The sequence below is a fragment of the Argentina anserina genome, chromosome 4, assembly GCF_933775445.1.
Source record: "Argentina anserina chromosome 4, drPotAnse1.1, whole genome shotgun sequence".
In the NCBI taxonomy this organism is placed as follows: domain Eukaryota; kingdom Viridiplantae; phylum Streptophyta; class Magnoliopsida; order Rosales; family Rosaceae; genus Argentina; species Argentina anserina.
In genome coordinates this window covers 11746927-11766928 of record NC_065875.1, presented here as the reverse complement: position 1 = coordinate 11766928, position 20002 = coordinate 11746927, and the positions used below count along the sequence as shown (strand labels likewise).

Genomic DNA, 20002 nt, shown 5'->3' with positions numbered 1-20002 from the left:
TAGTTTACCAATTTTGTTTTGGGACTTTTTATTTATTACTTTATTAGTGTTATCTGCTGGTTTTCACTTTTTGTCTTTTTGAAAGATGAGGGCAAACCTTTTGGGTTATAAAACAAAAGAAGAGAACCGGGGGTGCGGAAGGGGAGAAAGAAGATAAGAACAGAAAGAACTCAGAAGAAATGGAGGAATGATAGAATGGGAAACAGGAAAAATGAAGAGGCTTTCAAGAATGAAGTTTCGCCCTTCGATTTTGAATACCTGAAATTATGTCTTCTTGATTGTTACTGTTTCTGTTACATTCTTTCTACGGGTCTTGTGATTGTTAGGTTTCCTATCAGTATCTATGTGATTTGGGTGGTTTGATTCCTTGTTTTCCTGCTCACTCAGTCTTAGGAGTTGGGTTTTCTGTTAATATCTCGTTCATGTTTTTGTAGACGTACTGGTGTAAGTCTTCTGTGTATTTTTGCTTTACTACTGGAATCATTCTGAGTTCTTTCATATGTTGATGAAATTACCCATTTGCAAAATTTTAAAAAGTAAAAATTATAAAGAAAAGGGGAACTCTCTGAGAACAAAGTATGAACTGAGTGGCCACTCTTCTCTGATAATCCTATGCTTATGTCTCAGTGACATGAAGTAATGAAAGTAATTCACTTTATCGTTAGAACAGAAAAGGTGATGCTTCACTTCTTTTAAAAGCTCAGTATCGCTTTCATTGCTGATTGAACATGTGAATTTGGAGTAGGAGAGGAAATTCCTTTGTGGACAAGAATTATTGTTGGGGCGGCTCGACAGCTCGAGTACAGCATATATTTAAAAAATTGAAATGGTTGTTCATACTTTGTAGATTTTGTATTATGTCTATCTAATTGTGGCAATGCTGTTCATCGGTTATGCACAGTACTATTTCCACTCTGGATAGTATGTTTGCTATAATCTTCAATTTGATGCAGGTATTGTCAATCATTTTCCCTCGATTTTCTTTATACATCCATCTGATGTTTTTTTATTGGTATAGGAAGGTGAAGATGAAGATAATGGTTAAATGCTGCAACAAGATCTAGTACACTGTTTTCTACGGTAAATAAATGGGTGGCTGTATAATACACAATGGTATGATAGCTTTTCTTCATCCCAGTCATGAGAAACCATCATGGGGTAGTGCTGTGTTGCTATCATGTACACAATGCAAGATTGATGATGGTATTGTTACACCCAGGAGAGTCTCCCACAGAAATAGATTAGCGTAGGATAGAAAGCTTGTCATTGCATAGAATGGCGTTGTCGTTGCCTTTCTCATCACAAAATTGTTTGCCCATTGTTTCTTTCAGTTCTGACTTCCTTCCTTGGAATGCTCAGTTATTTGAAGCCAGCAGAAAACATAAAACAAGTAGTCGAACCAGAAAGATCTCCTATCCAATTTCTTGCTCATTAGTTAAAACTGTCCGTAGTCCTTCACTAGACAGGCATGTTGTGAAACAGAACAAGATTCGGTTTGTCCTAAAATTACAAACACTGCTCCTTTCCAAACCAAAGTGCTATATTCCGCTTCAGATTCTTAATAAATGTCGATCCTACCTTGCCTTATCAAAGCCTCGGTCCATCCTTTCGATGATTCATCGTTACCCTACCATTTTCGAAGTCTTCTCAATTCCAACAGCACCCATGCCATTCAATGCATCCAAGTCACTGTCGCAACTCTGTGTTCGTCTAACCCCAGCTGCAGCAGCTCTTGCTGCTCAGGAATCAAGTCTGAAATCAGCCATCTCTGACTCCTTGGCTATCAAACTTCAGAAACTTCTTATGCTTTCTTCTCATCACCGGCTAGTTCTGTCAAAGTTGGTTCACCTTGGTTCAGATCTTGGTCTTCTCCCTAATTTTCGGTCTCGTCTCTGCAATGACCATCCAGATAAATTCAAGACTATTAATATGAGCACTAACGGTATTGGAGCACCATGATAGTGGAGCACCAAGAGGAGTGGAGCAATCTTTATACATGTATATATAGAGATGATTGTTGTATGTAATTCAATCAAGATAGTGTAATACAAGTTTAATTTGGTATCAGAGCCTTTGCTCTGTTTTTCCTGGGTTTCTGTTTTTTGCGGATTTGTGGTACAAGCTCGTCGGCGACTTCAGCCAAGCTTGCTGCCACCCTCTCTGGAGCTCGTCGGCGACGTCAGCAAGCAATCTGTGCGAGCAACGTCACCAACAAGCCGGTCCCGGCCCAGCGACGTCACCAGCGAAGGATCTTCCGCCTAGCTCGTCTCGGCCCAGCTCTTCCTCTGCCTAGCTCGTCCCCGAAGCGTCCTCGCTGCCAGCCCAGTCGGCTCGTCCTCAAGAGGCGTCGCTCTCCGATCTCGTCGCCACCTCTCACGCCGGTACTCACGCCGGCACAATCCCGCTCCATCACTGCAAATTTGGTGCTTCTTCGTTCCCGGCGCTGCCAGCGATTTCACCGGTCTCCTCCTTCACTAGCACCGCCGCGTCACGCACCCCTCCTCCGCCGCGTCAAGCTCTCCACACAGCACCGTTGTTCTTCGCCTTCGAAGTCGTCGCTGCCGGATCGTCTGATTTCGATCCGATCTGCCCGGATCAGTCTCGACCCGCCCGGCCCAGCATCACATCGCCCGGCCCATCACACGAACGAAAATTCGGCCCGGCCCGAATCCCGACCCGGATCAAACCCGACCCGGATCAGACCCGATCCAGTTCCGAACCAGCCCAGAATTTTGTTTTTTTCTTGTGTCAGTGTAGGTTCACTGACAGTGCACGTGCACCCAAGACAGATTTATATCCTTTTTTTTTGTACTTCCGCTGTATAATTCCTGAATTCCTTTCTTTCAATGGGTTCTGGAGACGAAGCTGATGTTCCGAAATTTGAAATATCTGTCAAGAGTTCTGACAGTGGGTCCTTTGGGGGTACTAAACTTAATGGAACCAATGTCCGCAAATGGAAGAGACTTATGGCGGCTCATCTTCGAGGTATGCACAAGATTGGGCATGTAATCGGAGCCACTCATGCTCCTAGCAAAGATGATATTATTGCCTACACTAAGTGGGACGATGATGATGGTCTTGTGATGTCCGTCTTGTGGAAAGCTATGAATGACGAGATAATTGATCTGGTGGAGGCATGTGACACTGCGCAGGCAATATGGCTGACACTTGAAGGCTTATATACTAATGACTCTGATTTCATACAGGTTCACGAGTTAATATGCACCGCCTTGGCGATGCAACAGGATGGGCAACCAGTGGCCCAATATTTCACCAAATTAAGAAATATTTGGGCTGAGATTGATATGAAACGTCCTTGCCTGATCAAACATCAGGAGGATATTGTTTGGTATCAACGTGAGAAGGAGCTTGAGCGAATTCACCATTTCCTGAAAGGTCTTGATACTAAACATAACAGTGCAAAAGGGGAATTGCTCCGCCAAACCGAACCTCCTAGTTTAATTACAGCTTTTACATATATTCGTAAGGATGAATCTCACCAGGAAAGCCTTCATCAGGCACAAGTTGAAGTTTCAAGCCTTACTATCCGTGCTAGATCTTCCGCATCACCTCTTCAGCAGGCCACTTCATCTCCACTTCACCGAGGACTACCACCAGGTTTCGGGAATCAGCCACGCCCTCCTTGTTCTTATTGTCATGATACTAACCATGCTCGCGCAACCTGTTGGAAGCTGTATCCACATCTTCGGCCTAAGCGGCCCTATCATCATCCCAAGGTAAAAGCAGCTATTCAACTAGTCCAGGAACCCGATATCTATGGTGTGGTGGGACACGATCATCATACCGCAGGCGGAGCAAACCCTACTGCCTCCATAGCTGGTCGTGGAAAAATTGGTATGGCTTTAAATATCTCTCACTTTGTTGGTTTTGATACTTGGATTATTGATTCGGGTGCGTCTGATCATATGACTTATGACAAATCTTATTTTACCGTATTGTCTCCTCCACCAGTACCCTATGTTACTAATGCTAATGGTGAGGCATTTCCCGTATTAGGAAACGGGTCGGTTCGTATTACTCCCACAATAGAGCTTCAAAATGTGTTATATGTTCCTGCCTTATCTCATCATTTGATCTCTGTTCCCCAATTAAACGCTGACGCTAAGTGCTCTGTGACATTTTTTCCTATGTATGTAATTTTTCAGGATCTTCTCACCGGAGAGTTAATTGGTCGGGGGTATCTGAAGGACCGGTTGTTTCATCTGGATCAGACATATGCGGGGGCGAAACCAGGGGCACCATCTCGGACCGCTTTAATCTCCACTTCTGACAAGCTAAGTGAAGTTTGGTTATGGCATCGTCGCTTAGGGCATCCTTTTTTTAGTGTTATGAAATCATCTATGCCTACTTTGTTTCTTAGTGTGGATGAGTCCCTTTTACATTGTGAGACATGTGTTTTGGGTAAGAGTCATCGATCTACTTATTCCCGTAGTACTTCTAATAAACATCGTCTTCCTTTCGAATTAATTCATTCTGATGTTTGGGGACCCTCCCAAGAATCTACTGTGTCCGGGATGCGGTATTATGTGTCATTTATTGATGATTGCACCCGTCTTTCATGGATTGTTCTCCTCAAAACAAAAAATGAAGTTTTTCCTGCTTTCCAAACTTTCTATACCACTGTTAAAACACAATATGATGCCACAGTTCGAATTCTTCGTTCTGATAATGGGGGGGAATATGTGAATCATTTTTTTCGGGAGTTCCTTAACACACATGGGATTGTTCATCAAACAGCGTGTCCTTATACACCTGAGTAGAATGGAGTTTCTGAAAGGAAAAATCGTCATTTACTTGACATGGCTCGGTGTATTCTTTTTAGTGCCCATATCCCCAAATACCTTTGGGGTGATGTTGTCCTCACTTCTGCCCACCTCATTAATCGTCTTCCCTCTCGTGTTCTTCAAGGAAAAGTTCCATATGAGGTACTTGCCTCTCATATCTCCTTGCCCTCTTTTCATAATCTTCCTGCCCGTGTTTTCGGTTGTGTTGTTTTTGTCCATCTTCCAAAACATCAGAGATCTAAGTTAGATGCTCGGGCCGTTAAATGTGTGTTTGTTGGGTATGGAGGACATCAGAAAGGGTACTGGTGCTATCATCCACCTACCAAGAAGTACTATGTCACTATGGATGTCACTTTTTTTGAGGATATGAGTTATTTTCCCTCTTCCGATACTACTCTTCAGGGGGAGAATTCATACTTCGAAGAGATGTATCATGGAGAGGGGGAGACAAATAAGCCAGTAGATATGATGACCGGACCAATTGACATTACCGATATGTCCGTTATACAAGCACCACCGTGATTGCGATATAGTCACTCCAGCGATTCAAGCACCAGAAGATGACAACACAACTGCCCCTCATACTACTGACCGAAACTCTCCTGGTACGGAAGATCACTCATACGAGGTTAGTCATTCTATTGGGACTAATACTAGTGATACTAATAGTAGACAATATGTCTTGCCAAATAGGTCTACTCGGGGTCAGCCAACAAAAAAATATGAACCTACCCTTCAGGCGAAAGCTAAGTATCATGTGGCAAACTTTATGTCTACCAAAAGATTGTCTAAGTCATATGAATCATTTTTGAATCAAATATCTACTGTATCAGTACCTAACAAAGTGCAGGATGCATTGAGAGATCCAAAATGGAGAAAAACAATGGAGGAAGAGATGGAAGCATTACAAAAGAACAATACTTGGGAGCTTGTATCACCACCACATGGCAAGAAGACTGTGGGATGTCGTTGGGTGTTTACAATAAAGCATAATCCAGATGGGTCAGTGAGCCGGTATAAAGCACGCCTAGTAGCAAAAGGGTTCACCCAGACATATGGCATAGACTATGATGAGACATTTGCACCTGTTGCAAAGATGAACACTATTCGGGTTTTGCTCTCTTGTGCTGCTAACTTAAACTGAGGTAAGGATTTTGAGGTACTTGAAGTCAGCCCCAGGAAGAGGAGTAATGTTTTCTAAACACAAAAATATCTTTGAGGTTTGTGGCTTCACAGATGCAGATTGGGCTGGAAATATTACAGATCGGAGATCCACATCATGGTACTTTACCTTTGTTAGGGGTAATCTTGTTACATGGAAGAGTAAGAAACAAAAGGTGGTAGCTCGATCTAGTGCTGAAGCAGAGTACAGAGGTATGGCTCAGGGGGTATGTGAATTGTTATGGCTTAGAAACTTGTTACAAGATTTGGGTATTAAGCCTAAATGTGCGATGCAGCTGTACTGTGACAACAAAGCAGCTATTGATATTTCACAGAATCCTGTGCAACATGATCGTACAAAACGTGTGGAGGTTGATCGTCACTTTATAAAGGAAAAACTAGATGCGAAGATTATTAGTTTTCCTTTTGTTCCTACAGAAGAGCAACTTGCCGATATGCTCACAAAAGGAATATCTAAAACAAATTTTTATGACTCACTTGGCAAGTTGGGCATGGTTGATATGTATGCGCCAACTTGAGGGGGAGTATGAGCACTAACGGTATTGGAGCACCATGATAATGGAGCACCATGATAGTGGAGCACCAAGAGGAGTGGAGCAATCTTTATACATGTATATATAGAGATGATTGTTGTATGTAATTCAATCAAGATAGTGTAATACAAGTTTAATTATTAATACCTCCTATGGTCGTGCACTTGAGCTTGTATCCTGGGACCAAGACTTGGCAAAACCTCTACCGTCTCCAGAAGTTCAATCACGTGGACTGATAGTAGACAGGCCTTTGAAGTTCAAGCATTTGAATCTTCGGAAGGGGCTGAATTTAAAGAGGCAACACCAAGACTTTTTTATCATATTCGGAGAAATTCCAGGTGTGTGCCCTTACAATACCTCAGTTTTGGAATTGCCAAAAGAGTCAATTGAGGCAGAGGAAAGAGCTTGTTTGGTGGTGAGAGAAATGTTAGCGATGATGGTTGAAAAGAGAACATTGATAGACCACTTGACACATTTTAGAAAAGTGTTTGGTTTGCCTAACAAGTTGAGAGGGATGATCATGAGGCACCCTGAGTTATTCTATGTGAGCTTGAAAGGGCAAAGAGATTCTGTATTCTTGGTGGAGGCCTATGATAGGAATGGTTCACTCTTTAGACAAGAAGAAAGAAACTTTGGTGATAAATGAAAAGTTGATGGAGTTGGTCAGGGAAAGCAAGAGGTTGAGAAGAGAAAGGAGGAAAGCTCACCGTTATGACACTAAGATTGCTGTCTGTAATGGTGATAATAGTGACGAAGATGATGATGGCTTTGGGGATTTATTTGAGTGTGACGATCTGGATTTGGATGACCTTGATGATGAGAAGAGTGGGACATTAAACTACAGGGTGAATGGTCAGTTTTGGACTGCATAAGCTTATTCTGATCTTGAAGGCAGAGATGGGCAGCATTTGGATCCTTGGTAGTTGGTAGAAAAGAATTCTAAAATTGTACATATCGTCTCTGAACAAATACAGTCTAGAATGTTTTCTGCTGATGTGTGATATATCTGATTTTTTCCTTTGTTATATATAGTTTTGGACACACTTTCTCTTAAGTTACTCTAGCAGCAGTTTAGCTGTAAACTAAAAATGGTTGGTCTATAAGTAGAATTCATGACGTTGGTTCCGAACTTTTCTTTGGTTCAGGTGATGGAACGTTTAGTTGCCAAATTTTGTTGATCATGTTTCGTTTTTGCTCAAGTGGGTTAATTCATCCACCATCAATGCAGGATCAAATTGTGCAAGATTGGTCTACTGAAGGGATTTAGATGCTTCTAAGCTGAAAATGATGCCTTCGTAAAGATTAAATGGAAAGCATTTGTAATAACCCGAATTTTTAGAAACTAAATGTCGAGTATTTTTAAAGTGTTAAACTTGTGAAATTAATTCAAGACGACAATTGGAGGTTTGCGACATTTCGAAACGAAAACAGAAACGTTCTCGGACCGTTTAATTAGAAAACGTAACGTTACCGCAACGTATAGATCGACTTTTATTCCGTCACTCGGTTGCGAAAACTTCCTTCACGAAAGTCGTAGAGCTCATCGATACGAATTCGTGGACACGTCATGCGTTCGAATCGGACGTCGGACGCGAAAGTTATTAAGGTCGGAAGTTCGTTTCCGATTTTGGAATGAGAGGAGATTAAAAATCAGAAAATCCGATTTTTTCTAAAAATCAGCTCGGGTACTGTTCACCCGAGCGGGTACTGTTCACCCGACCCAAAAACCTTCTCCGGCCGATTTCTCCACCATCCGACGTCGCCTCGTGTCGTGCCACCTATCAAACTGACGAGCTCGACGAGCTCCATCTTTTGGGCTACGCCTTGCACTCCGGCGACAACCACACGCGGTGTAGCAACCGCCGGAAGTTACTGTTGTGGCGGCGCCGCCTCCTCCGGCCACCATGGCTCGAGATTCTTGGGGGGTTTTGCTTGTCTTAGTCCCAGCAACATTCCCACAAAAGGAATCGAGCCAAATCGAAGTGTAAGTACCCGAATCAAAATTTCAATTTCTAGGGTTTGTGAATAGTGCCGATTTTATGTTCTTCGTTGTTTGGACTGTTTAGACTCGGATTTAGACCTTGGTGTCAACTAGGAAGTTGTTGGAAATGTTGTTTAGATTGTGGTGGTGAAATTTGGTGATGATTGGTGGCGGTCGGTGAACAGTAACGTCGAATGAATAGTAACTGTGAATAGTAACTCCGCATGAATAGTGAACTGTAACAGTAACTGTGAATAGTGATCTGTAACAGTAATTGTGAATAGTGATCTGTAACAGTAACTGTGGATAGTGATATGTAACAGTAATTGTGAACAGTGCGTGGTAAAACAATACTATGAACAGTGTTTCGGTAAAACAATAACTGTGAACAGCAGTTTAGTAAAAACAGTGATTAGTAAACATGAACAGTGTTCCGTGAACAATGTTTTATGAACAATATTTAGCTGTGCTGAACTCGTCACCTGATATTTTAAGTATCATTTTCTAAGCATTTATCGTGCTATTAGGTGACTGACGAAACGAGCGAGGAAATTACTTTCAGGGTCGTGAAAGTTGCACGCAGGAAAGAAGGTGAGTAAAATCTCACATATTTACGAATCTACCCTTGTGGAGATTCAGGATTTTACAAGAGTTTTTAATATTGAATTACGACATGTATACGATATAGTGGATTACATATATATTGTATAAATGGTAATAAGTACATATATATATAGTTTGCTATATTATATACTGTTATGAATTCATTGGAATTGGTCATTTTGATGACGAGAATTAAATATTGAGCATGTGATTTGATTTTTGTACAATAAGATGTGTGATTATCGTACGTGGTTTTAACATGAGTTTGTTAAAATGTTTTGTCTTCGGACGAGTTTTGTCTTCCGACGAGTTTTTGTCTTCGGACGTGTTTATGAAATATGACATGTATATGATATAATGGATTATGTATATATTGTATAAATGGTAAATATGTACATATATATAGTTTGCTATATAATATACTGTTATGATTTTATCGTGTTTTATGTCATTTTGATGACGAGATTTATATATCGAGCATGTGATTTTGATTTGTACAATATGATGTGAGATTATTGTACGTGATTTTAACATGGAGATTGTTAAAATGTTGATTTGTCTTCGGACGTGATTTGGTACAATATGATGTGAGATTATTGTACGTGTTTGGCAAGTCAGAACCTAGCCTTTGGCCGGGCGAAAGTTACGATACAGTTAGAGCTCTAGTCTGTCTGCCTTAGTACTGCATGTGAGGTAACGGGTGGTTATCTGCTCATGGGTACTCAGATTGTTTTGGATGTTGGGTAGCGGGTGGCTATCCAATATCGGCGGTGTATTACGAGAGGGGTAACAGATGTGTACCAGCGTTCTTGGTACCCGTAATATAAATGGATTTGGGTAACCACAAGGGTTACTTAATTTCTCATGAGCGTTTTATTTCATATTTCTTTGGGACGACCAGATGAGCCGTCCATTGACTCATGAGTGCATTTATATTTGTTGATTTCTGGATTTTCGTATATATTAATATGCGAGTTATATTTTCATTTTACTCATACGAGCTGTAAAGCTTACCGGGTTTGTGTTTACAATCCCGGTGCACCAATTCGATGGTGTAGTGGATAACTCCGCAGGTGTGGATTAGCGGGAATTGACGGACCGCTCAGAGGACTTGAAGTTATTTATCTCCAGCTTGTGTGAGGATTTTGTGTGACTATCTTGTGAGGTTGTTGTGAGGATTATACATTTCCATTTGTTATAACGTTGAATTATAATTTGGTTTGTAATAATCGGTTTGACTGAGTTGTATTTTGAACTGAGAGATGATCCGCTGTGGCGTTTTAAATTATTTCGATTTTATCGAGATTGTTTGATGTTTAACGACTTTTAAATTTTGAGTTTTTAAGCTTGAAATTTTGGGGTCGTTACAGCATTGTTTCTCATTTGCATAAACTAGGGAATATGAAGGACATTCATTCGCATCAGAGATCCAAGGTAAATGGCTGTTTTCTCTTGCGACTAGAATTACAAGTTTTTCTTCTCAAGTTCAGTACTAAAATTATGTCTTACTGAGAAGAACTCCTATTTCTCAACAAGGTCAATAGGTAAGACTGTGAGCTCCAATTTCTCACATTAAATGCCCGGATAACCCCAAATATACTAGTCATAGTAAAGAAATATTGTACTTCAAGTGTGACTGGTACGAAAGTAAAAACGTTCCGGTTTCAATAATCAGATAACTTAATCCTACCTATTTGAATCTGATACAGAACTTGATACAACAAAGAAACAAATAAAAGCAAAATTTTGAATTCTTGAACTTTCATCAAGTATTCAGACTTTAACACTGAAAAAAGCCACAACTATTATAATCTCTTAGGGGTGATTCATGATATGATATATAAAATGGCTATAGATATTCATTTTGAGATATGTAGCAGCAGTTAAAGGAACATGCCCAATAGAAACCACTCATGAAAACCTAATTTATATATCATCCTATGTTACATTTTTACTATTTACTAAATGATTTTTAACGGTTTTATTTTTATCTACGGTAACTTAGTGAAAACCTAATTTATTTAAATGACGATGATTAAAGTAACTTTTATGTTACGATTAATGTTAGTTCTCAATTCTAAAAAGTACGGATACATACACGAGTGTCCGTATTTGATAAAATTCGATACGCAGACGCGCCAAATGAAATTTTTGTTGGATACTTACACGTTAATTAAATATTATTTTTAAATATATATACCTAATTAAGAAAAAAATAAGTAATATAGTTTATTAAACAACATCATCTCAAGAATACCCATAGCCAAATTTCACATTATAAACCGACTGTGTTCTCTTTATCGTAGTTCAAATGCACAAGAAAACCAATATTGGTGTAAATCAAGAATACCCATCAAAATAAGCCAAACTCTAATTGGTAAATATATAATCTTTACTCACCCACAGATCTCAAAACCTAATACCAATATATGAATCCACAGAAAATAAATCAAACTATGAATGTATGAATCAAGTAGAGGTAACCTTGTAGACATCATATGAAAAACTAAGGAAAGGCTGAAGACACAGTAACATTACTAAAAGCATAGGCCACACCTGTGTGTGATAATGAACATTCAGAGCTTGAATGGATTCCACCGGAGGCTTTACCTGTGTGTATATTCATTCCAAAGTCTCAAAGATTTCCAGAATGTTTGTATATCAAACACTGAATTGTTATCTCTGTTGTTCATTAAGACTGACATACGTTTAACAACGAAAACAAGTGTAATTGCTTCCCTCATTTACTCGAGCATAAGAAGGAACCATTTACAATTAGTGCCAAATACAGATGGAGAGGGTCAAATTACTGGGATAAAGACAATATCCTAGGTATGCAAGAATGCTCTCCCTCTTTACCATAAACCAAAGGTTAATGTGCACTATATCACATAAAGAGGACAAGGAGGTATGTACAATTTAATTAATACCACCAGGCTTCTCATCTGTAAGAGCACAAGTCGGATATAGGTCAATCAAACAGGGGCAAGTAGATATGGTTATTGTCTCTTCAATCTTAAGCTATAACTCACATGAGCATGTATTCATCACAGTCCCACACTCTCACATACATTTATTCAGCAGCAAAGGAGATAAAAACAAATTCAATTGGCGAACTTCAACTAAATTTATATGTTTCTATAACCTTAGACCATGTAGTGGAAGACCAAACTTAAGCATCCATACCAGAAACTAATGATATATTCTTTTAAAAAAATCAATTGAAGTGAATTTAGCAGTTGAATATCACTTCAAATAAATAGAGATAACTCACGATCAGTTGCAAGAATTGACTGAAAGAACGAGTTGCAAGTCTCGGTCCTCTAATGGATTTGCCTGCAGATTGTGAATACTTAGTACAATGTTGTAAACCAAACTGGAGTTGGAGCAGACATGAAACAAAAAACGAAAATTCAAGGAAATTTGCAGAAGAACAAACAAGAAACTGATTTGAAACCCCGAACTCCATAAATCCATAATCAATTACATCCACAACTCAATTCATCACAAATCAAAAAAATCTTGAAATTCTTATTTCAATCTATTGGAGCATATGAGCATATTAGAGCATTGGGCAGAGCTGCAAGTGACAGACATGGCTATGCATGCAGAGCTGTAATGATGCAAGACAAGGTGTGAGAGCAAAGTGTGAATAGTACGAAACTTATTATTCAAGCTACATTTAATTGTTGAGTTGTGGTTATTGCTCAGTGGTTTTTGGCATTAATTTCAGCATTAATTGTTGATTGAAGACTTCTCATTCTGCATTAATTGCTAGGGCTGGGACCGGTACAGTTCGGTTCGGGATTCGGCCGATACCGATACCGATAATTTATTCGGTTTCGGTTTCGGTTTCGGTTCGGGATCGTAAATTTGAAACTTAATACCGAACCGAACCCGTACATATTGATTCGGGATGAGTTCGGTTCGGTAAAATTGTACACTTTTGCATGTAAATCTATCTATTTATAACTATTAGGTAATGTAAATTAACATTCTAAGTCTTTAAAGGTACAATGTAGACCTAAAAAACTAAAAACAATATTGAAAATGCATATATTTTATACATTCGGTACGAATTATACATATACCGAACCGTACCGTTTATAAAATTTCGCTATTAGGTTCGGTACGGGATGAAGACATTTTACCGATTCATCCCGATCCTTTGGTATTCGGTACGGGGCGGTCGGTTTCGGTACCATTTGTTCGGTACCAACTCCCACCCCTATTAATTGCTGATTGAAGACTTCACATTCTGCATTAATTGTTGATTGAAGACTTCTCCCGTTCTGCATTAATTGATGATTGAAAACTTCTCCCGTTCTGCATTAATTGTTGATTGAAGACTTCACATTCTACATTAATTGATGATTGAAGACTTCTCCCGTTATGCATCAATTGTTGATTGAAGACTTCACATTCGTTTAGCTTGTTAAATAGGCAGAAATGTTACTCTTCGGTGTGAAGGAAAAATAGTTTCTTTCGAACTAGTTTCATTCTCTTTGTTCTTCTTTCTCCATTCTTCAACATGGTATCAAAGAGGGTTTCATGGCGTGTCTCTTTTACTCTGCATCTTGGATCAGAGCAGGCTTCCTCATAGGACATGTTTCTACAATCTTATTTCCGCAAAACTTCATCTTCCTTCTCCATTAATCATAATGGCCGGAGGAAGTAACTCTATCTCCATCTATCTAAAATCATTTTCGATAAGGAGTAGATCCAAGTCGGTCTCATTATCTGATTTCTTCTTCTATCATTGGGAGAGAAATATGTTGGAGTTCTTCCATATAACTCCTCATTTGTTCATTGTCATTTCATGATTTCCTCTTTTCATTTTGAAGAGAAATCAAGTTCTGATATTTCCATCTCATTCCATTTTGGAGGAGAGATCAGTTTAGAGTTCATAACTCCTTATTTCATTTCTCTTTGACCAATTTATTATTTCTTCTTTCATTTTGAAGAGATTTATTGTCCATGGCCAAGATCTGATTTCTTCATCTTTCATTTGGAGAAGAGATCTATTTAGAGGGTTTGTTTTAACCTCATTATTTTCCGATGACAGACATGGTTGTGCCGGCAGAGCTGCAATGATGCAAGGCAAGGTGTGAGAGCAAAGTGTGAACAGTACGAAACGTATTATTCATGGTACATTTAATTGTTGAGTTGTGGTCTTTGGCATTAATTTCAGCATTAATTACTGATTTAAGACTTCTCATTCTGCATTAATTGTTGATTGAAGACTTCACATTCTGCATTAATTGCTGATTGAAGATTGAAGACTTCTCTCGTTCTGCATTAATTGTTGATTGAATACTTCTCTCGTTCTGCATTAATTGTTGATTGAAGACTTCCTTCGTTTGGCATTAATTGCTTATTGAAAACTTCACATTCTGCATTAATTACCAATTGAAGACTTCACATTTGTTTAGCTTGTTAAATATGCAGAAATGTTGATCTTCGGTGTGAAGGAAAAATAGTTTCCTTCGAACTAGTTTCATTCTCTTTGATCTTCTGTCTTCATTCTACAACACAATAAACAAGACGAAGAAAGAGGAGAGAGTTGCAACTTGGAATTACCTTGCCGAAGAGATTGTCGTTGGCGGTGGTGGCGACAGGAGGAACAGGCTCAGCCATGACGACGGTGGGGACGAAGGGGTCCGAGGTTGAACTTGTCGGGGTTGGAGTGCTTTGGCTGCGTCGCGAGAGCAATGAGGCAAGGATCGGTCTTTAGGTCCAAAATCTATTTGAGGACAAAAATACCCCCTGTATCCTTCTTAATTGCGTGTCCAATGTGGACACACGCGTGTCCTTACATGTCTGAGGCGTGTCCAAGCCGTGTCTAATTTTAGTTCGTGTGTCTGACCGTATTTGGCGCGTGTCTGTGTCCGTGCATCATAGGTTTTATTCTTGCCCTGTTCGAGAATTAAGAATTCATCTAACTTAGAAATATGTCAGTAAAATAATATTATTGTCGAAACAATTTAGATTATGTTTTAAGACTAAATCATGCTTATTATCATTCAATAATTATAGTTGAACTGTTTTTGAGTCATTCGAGAATTAGTCGAGTATTGGTCAAATTCGGTCAACTTAGTCAACTCATGGTCAACAGAAAAGTCAAATTTGACTCTTTTTGGTTAAACTAGGAAAAGGATCGAGTCATTTATCTCCGATGTTTGGATTTGATATTGACTCATTTATGCTTCATGAATTCAGAAGTATCGGTTCGAACAAAGATCGTTCAGAGACTTGAAGCAGCAGTAGTAGCTATATTGGTATTTGCACATCGGCTGGGATTCTACATGTCATTCCAAGTAGGGGAGGTAACCCTCCTATGTTGAATTTGGGCCAAATATAATTACATAGTCTAGGTTTCGGATGAATATTCCAGGTAGGGGAGGTAATCCTACCTACTACTCCATCTTCATATACAAGTAGTTACCATGCTACTCCATCCGCAACCGAATCATCTCCATCCATCAATTTGGATGACGAATAAGTGAATTAGACACCTCAAAGCAACAAAGTAGCTCCCTCGAGTCTGCCTAGACCAATAGGAACCAAGGCGGCAAAGAAAGCTAGGCGCCAAAAGAAACAAGGTAAGACTCATATTGAGCAACGAGTTGAGGTTTTGCATTCCATTACAAGTGACCAAGCATCATGGCATACCAAGAGGCTAGCGCATAATGAAAGTGAGCTTAATTATTACGCGGAGTACATAGACATTCAAAAGTGGAAGGAAGCAAGGGCGGAAGAAGAGTTACGATTAAAGAAACAAGAGAATGACACAAGGATCATGACAATGGATTTGGAGGCTATGCCCCAATCTCGAAAAGGTATTTGACCAAGAGGAATCTACAAATCCTTGATGATGGAGAATCTAGTCAAGATCTACGATGCACGGAAGTTTCACCGGAGGTCTGATTCCCACTTCGAAATCGAAATCGGAAGCGCGGTTCCGAAAAAGAAGGTTTTAGAAGCGTCGCGGAAGCACAAGCTTCCGAATCGGAAGCGCCGTGGAAGCGTGAGAATTGTTGGGTTTTTATAGTTTTATTCTCTCTTTTCCGGCTCTAATATAAATCCCTCTAAAAATATCCATATTCTAAGGACTTGATAATTCATAAAGATAAATCAAAATCTAGAGTTGAATGAAAACCCATAAAACATACGGTTGAAGCCTCGTGTAAGCAAATTGAATGAGATTCGAGGATTTATTTGAGCTTTTAGTTTTGTGTGAGACAACAAGGGCATATACGATTATACATGAGTTTGATTTGGAGCAAGATACTGATTGAAACTAGATGAGTGAAAAATTAATGTTGTGGATTTTGGGACTATACTAGGATGAAGCTCAGAGAGAGAGAGAGAGAGCGCAAAGTCATTCAGCTTTAGGACACGCCGCTCATTGCAAAATGTATACACATATATTTTTGATTCCACATGCTTAGTTAGTGTCATTGGAGAGATCGACATGTATATGATGGATTAACTGAAAGGTGATGCTCATCATTTGTGATTAGCTACACTACTAATACATGTTAGTTATTGAAATGTTTATGTTGTTTATTCTAGGCCATTACAAAATGTTTATTGAGCTCATTTTCTATCATATTGTTCTTCTATAATGTTTTAGTAATTAATTTGTTATTTTATATAATATATTTTTAGAAATATATATATATATATATATATATATATCATTTTATTATGACGCTTCCACGTACCCGCACATGATTCCATGCAGCTTAGGTCAAGATCAACCTACTATGAAACATATACTGATTGTTATCACCCAAATCGCGTGTTATTTCCATAGTAGTTATAGTATTGTACTAAGAATACATATGAGTTTGGCTCGTCATTTTATGTAATTTAAATTTTCAAGAAATAAAAATGTAATTTATTTATTAAGATGAAATTGAAACAAACATAAATTAAAACACATACTTAAATTAAATAGAAGCTTAATAATTAAACACAAGCTGAATGAAAACACATAATAAAACATATTTAGAGAATTTCACCGGTTTCCACCCTCCAAATGTGTTTCACCAAGTCTCTACCGGAGCTCGTTATGGATGTAAACAAATTCGAGATCGCCAACACGCTTGTAAAACCGTTGTATATTGGTTTAATCTCTACTGATTGGCTACAAAATAATTTGATTCCCTTGTGCATTCACCGGAAAACCCGGAAAACCCTCGATGGATTTTGCAAGTCTTATTCTTCTTCCTCATCCTCCACGAACTCTTCCTCAACAATCATGTTATGTAATATAATACAAGCTAACATTATGGTAGTCATTATCGATTTGTGTTGCAATGTTCAACTATGTTGTATAATTGCATATCAAGATTGCAAGATGCCAAAGGCCCGGAACGACGCGTCTCTTGAATTTTTTTTTTAAATTTTTCCATGCCTGCTCAACTGCTCATCTCGCTTAAAACGAAAAGGCAGAAAGACTGAGGCTCTCTCTAAAACGATAACCTAAATCACCGCCTCCTCCCTCAAGGCCTCAATCTCGATCAGAAACCTAATACCCAAGCAGCCAATCCGGCGGTCACGCGCCTCCTCCAGTCCCAAAACGCAGCTCCCCGCAGCTCCGATTCGGCTCTTGCTCTCTCTTTAGCATCTCCATGCATCTTGTTTTCCCCGCATCAGTCTTTGCTCTCTCAAATTCTCCCAATCTCAACCCGACCTCTTGAGGTTTCTGGGTAAGATGCCAAATCTTCAATTGGGTTTTCAAATTTTATGTTTGTACTAATTGTTTTTTTTTTTTTACTTTTGTTGGTACTAATTTAATTATAAATTTGATGTATTTAGTATTCTTATCAATTTAATTTTAATTTTGTTCCAGAATTGCAGGTCATCGGAAGTTTCAAACTACTGCCTCTGGTAAGGACATATATATCTGGTTGTACAAGTCTTATTAAATGATTTAAACATGCATATGTGCATATTGTAGTAAAATGAGATGCAAACTTGTGTATGCTTCTGTTAATGCCATAATGCTTGTTTTTGTGTTGTTAATGTTCTAGAAATGAATTGCATAATTTTGTGAGTTTGTTGCATATCGTTCCGGAAATGAATATATTGTGGTATGCAGAAGTAGAATTGCAAGCATTAATGCATATATATTAAACTAGTTCTTAATATTTCTGTTTTGGTAATGGTTATATTTTTTTTATGTTGATTATGGCAGCTAACATTAATTCTTCATCCGCATCTAATGCAATGTTGGAGATGGATAGAGCGTTGAAGTGTGGTTCGGGTGGTGTTAGATGGGAATATGGGCAATTGGCGGAAGGTACAAACTTGGATCGAGTTCAATATTGTGTGGAAAAGTAGTGAGTGGTGGAATATATCGAATCAAGCAACATATTGATGGCATCAGATGGAATATGGCATCTTGTAAGAAGTCTACCGATGAGGACAAAGCCAAATACAGTTTAAGTTTGAGATCGATACGGAGGGAGTAGTGGAGGGAGTTAGAAAAGAAGAAAATGTGAGCCATAAGCTTGGAAAATTTTAATTTGCTTATTTACATTTCTCTTTTGTATTTTTTAAGAACATTGTTGCATGTTGAACATTTGATTCATCTATTTTTTCAGTATTTTTCTTGTTCTGAACCATTAAAAATATATTCTCATAAAGTTATGTTAATTTTTATATGTTATTAAAAATAAAATAAAAATTAAATATACAAACCGCTTGGTTGTGTTAGTTCATCGTCGTGTTGTGCTTCTGCCATGACCATATGATTGACAAATGATTGCTCTTTATCTTCATCCGCTTTTTGTTGACATTGTCTCCTCCTTGAATTTTGTGGAAGTTAAAAGGATTCATTAGAGTGATAAACAAGAAAATGTTGCTAAGTGTTTAGATAGAGGGATGAGTTATCTACTCAGATTCTTCACAATGGTGTGAGTATAAAATAAGTGATATTAGATGTTTTATAGCCAATTGGTTGAAAATCTTACCGGAAATCTGGTCTAATTATTTTGACGACAATGACACGTGTCAATTCACTATTAGTCGAAAATCTTATGAGAAATCTTGTATAATTATTAAGTCGATAACGACACGTGACACATTATTATTGGTTAGTAAATATATCCGGTAAATAATTTTTTATCATTTCACAATAAGATAAAATTGAATTGCACAAGTAAATTGTGAATGAGTGTGCAAAAATCGATGTAATTGAGCAAAATATGAAACTAATTTGCTTAGCGAAAAATTTGCTTATGCCCTCACTTATTGTTGGAGCAAAATCAATTTATGGGTGTAGATGCTCTTACAATACGTTTTGGTTTTTTAATTTTGTCGAGTCGTGGGTTAGGCTATCTCCAACCCAAAAGGCAAAAAAATCCTCAGGGCTAAAATTTTAGTCATGAAAAGTTAAATTATTTATTAACGTGACATCAACTGTCTCCAACTTATTATGGCTAAAAATTTAGCCATAAATCATATTTTAAGATTTGAAGATGTTATTATATATTTAGGTATTATAATTTTGTGTTAGATTTTTATTTCAAGTAAATAAGTTATTTTTATAATTATGAAATTAGTTCTAACATTTTAATTATATATATTGAAATTATTATAGCCTCTCACTTTCAAATTTTAGAAGATATATCATTCAACCATATTTGACATGATAGTATATTTAACAATTAAAAAAAGTAATCACATTGCGAATTCATATATCTCTTATGTCGAATAAAATGATAAATAAATCAACTGTGTTGTTATACATATGTTCATATTAGACTATTTTCTTTAATCTCCAAGTAGATATCGTTCATAGTTTTAATCATCAAAATTAAAATTAATCATATTAATCACCCAAGATTAAAAAATAAAATTAATTGTATTAAAATCATCAAAATTAA

At 38.0% G+C, this 20002-nt stretch overlaps 1 protein-coding gene across 1 annotated transcript; it reads left to right on the top strand.

Annotated features, from left to right (window-relative positions):
* The first annotated feature begins 801 nt into the window (after positions 1 to 801).
* LOC126791504 (protein WHAT'S THIS FACTOR 1 homolog, chloroplastic) lies at positions 802 to 7568 on the top strand. Its single transcript, XM_050517963.1, is given in 3 exon segments — positions 802 to 1922; positions 6659 to 7130; positions 7132 to 7568. Coding segments are annotated over 3 exon segments (1431 nt in total). The 5' UTR covers positions 802 to 1275; the 3' UTR covers positions 7444 to 7568.
* Positions 7569 to 20002: the final 12434 nt, after the last annotated feature.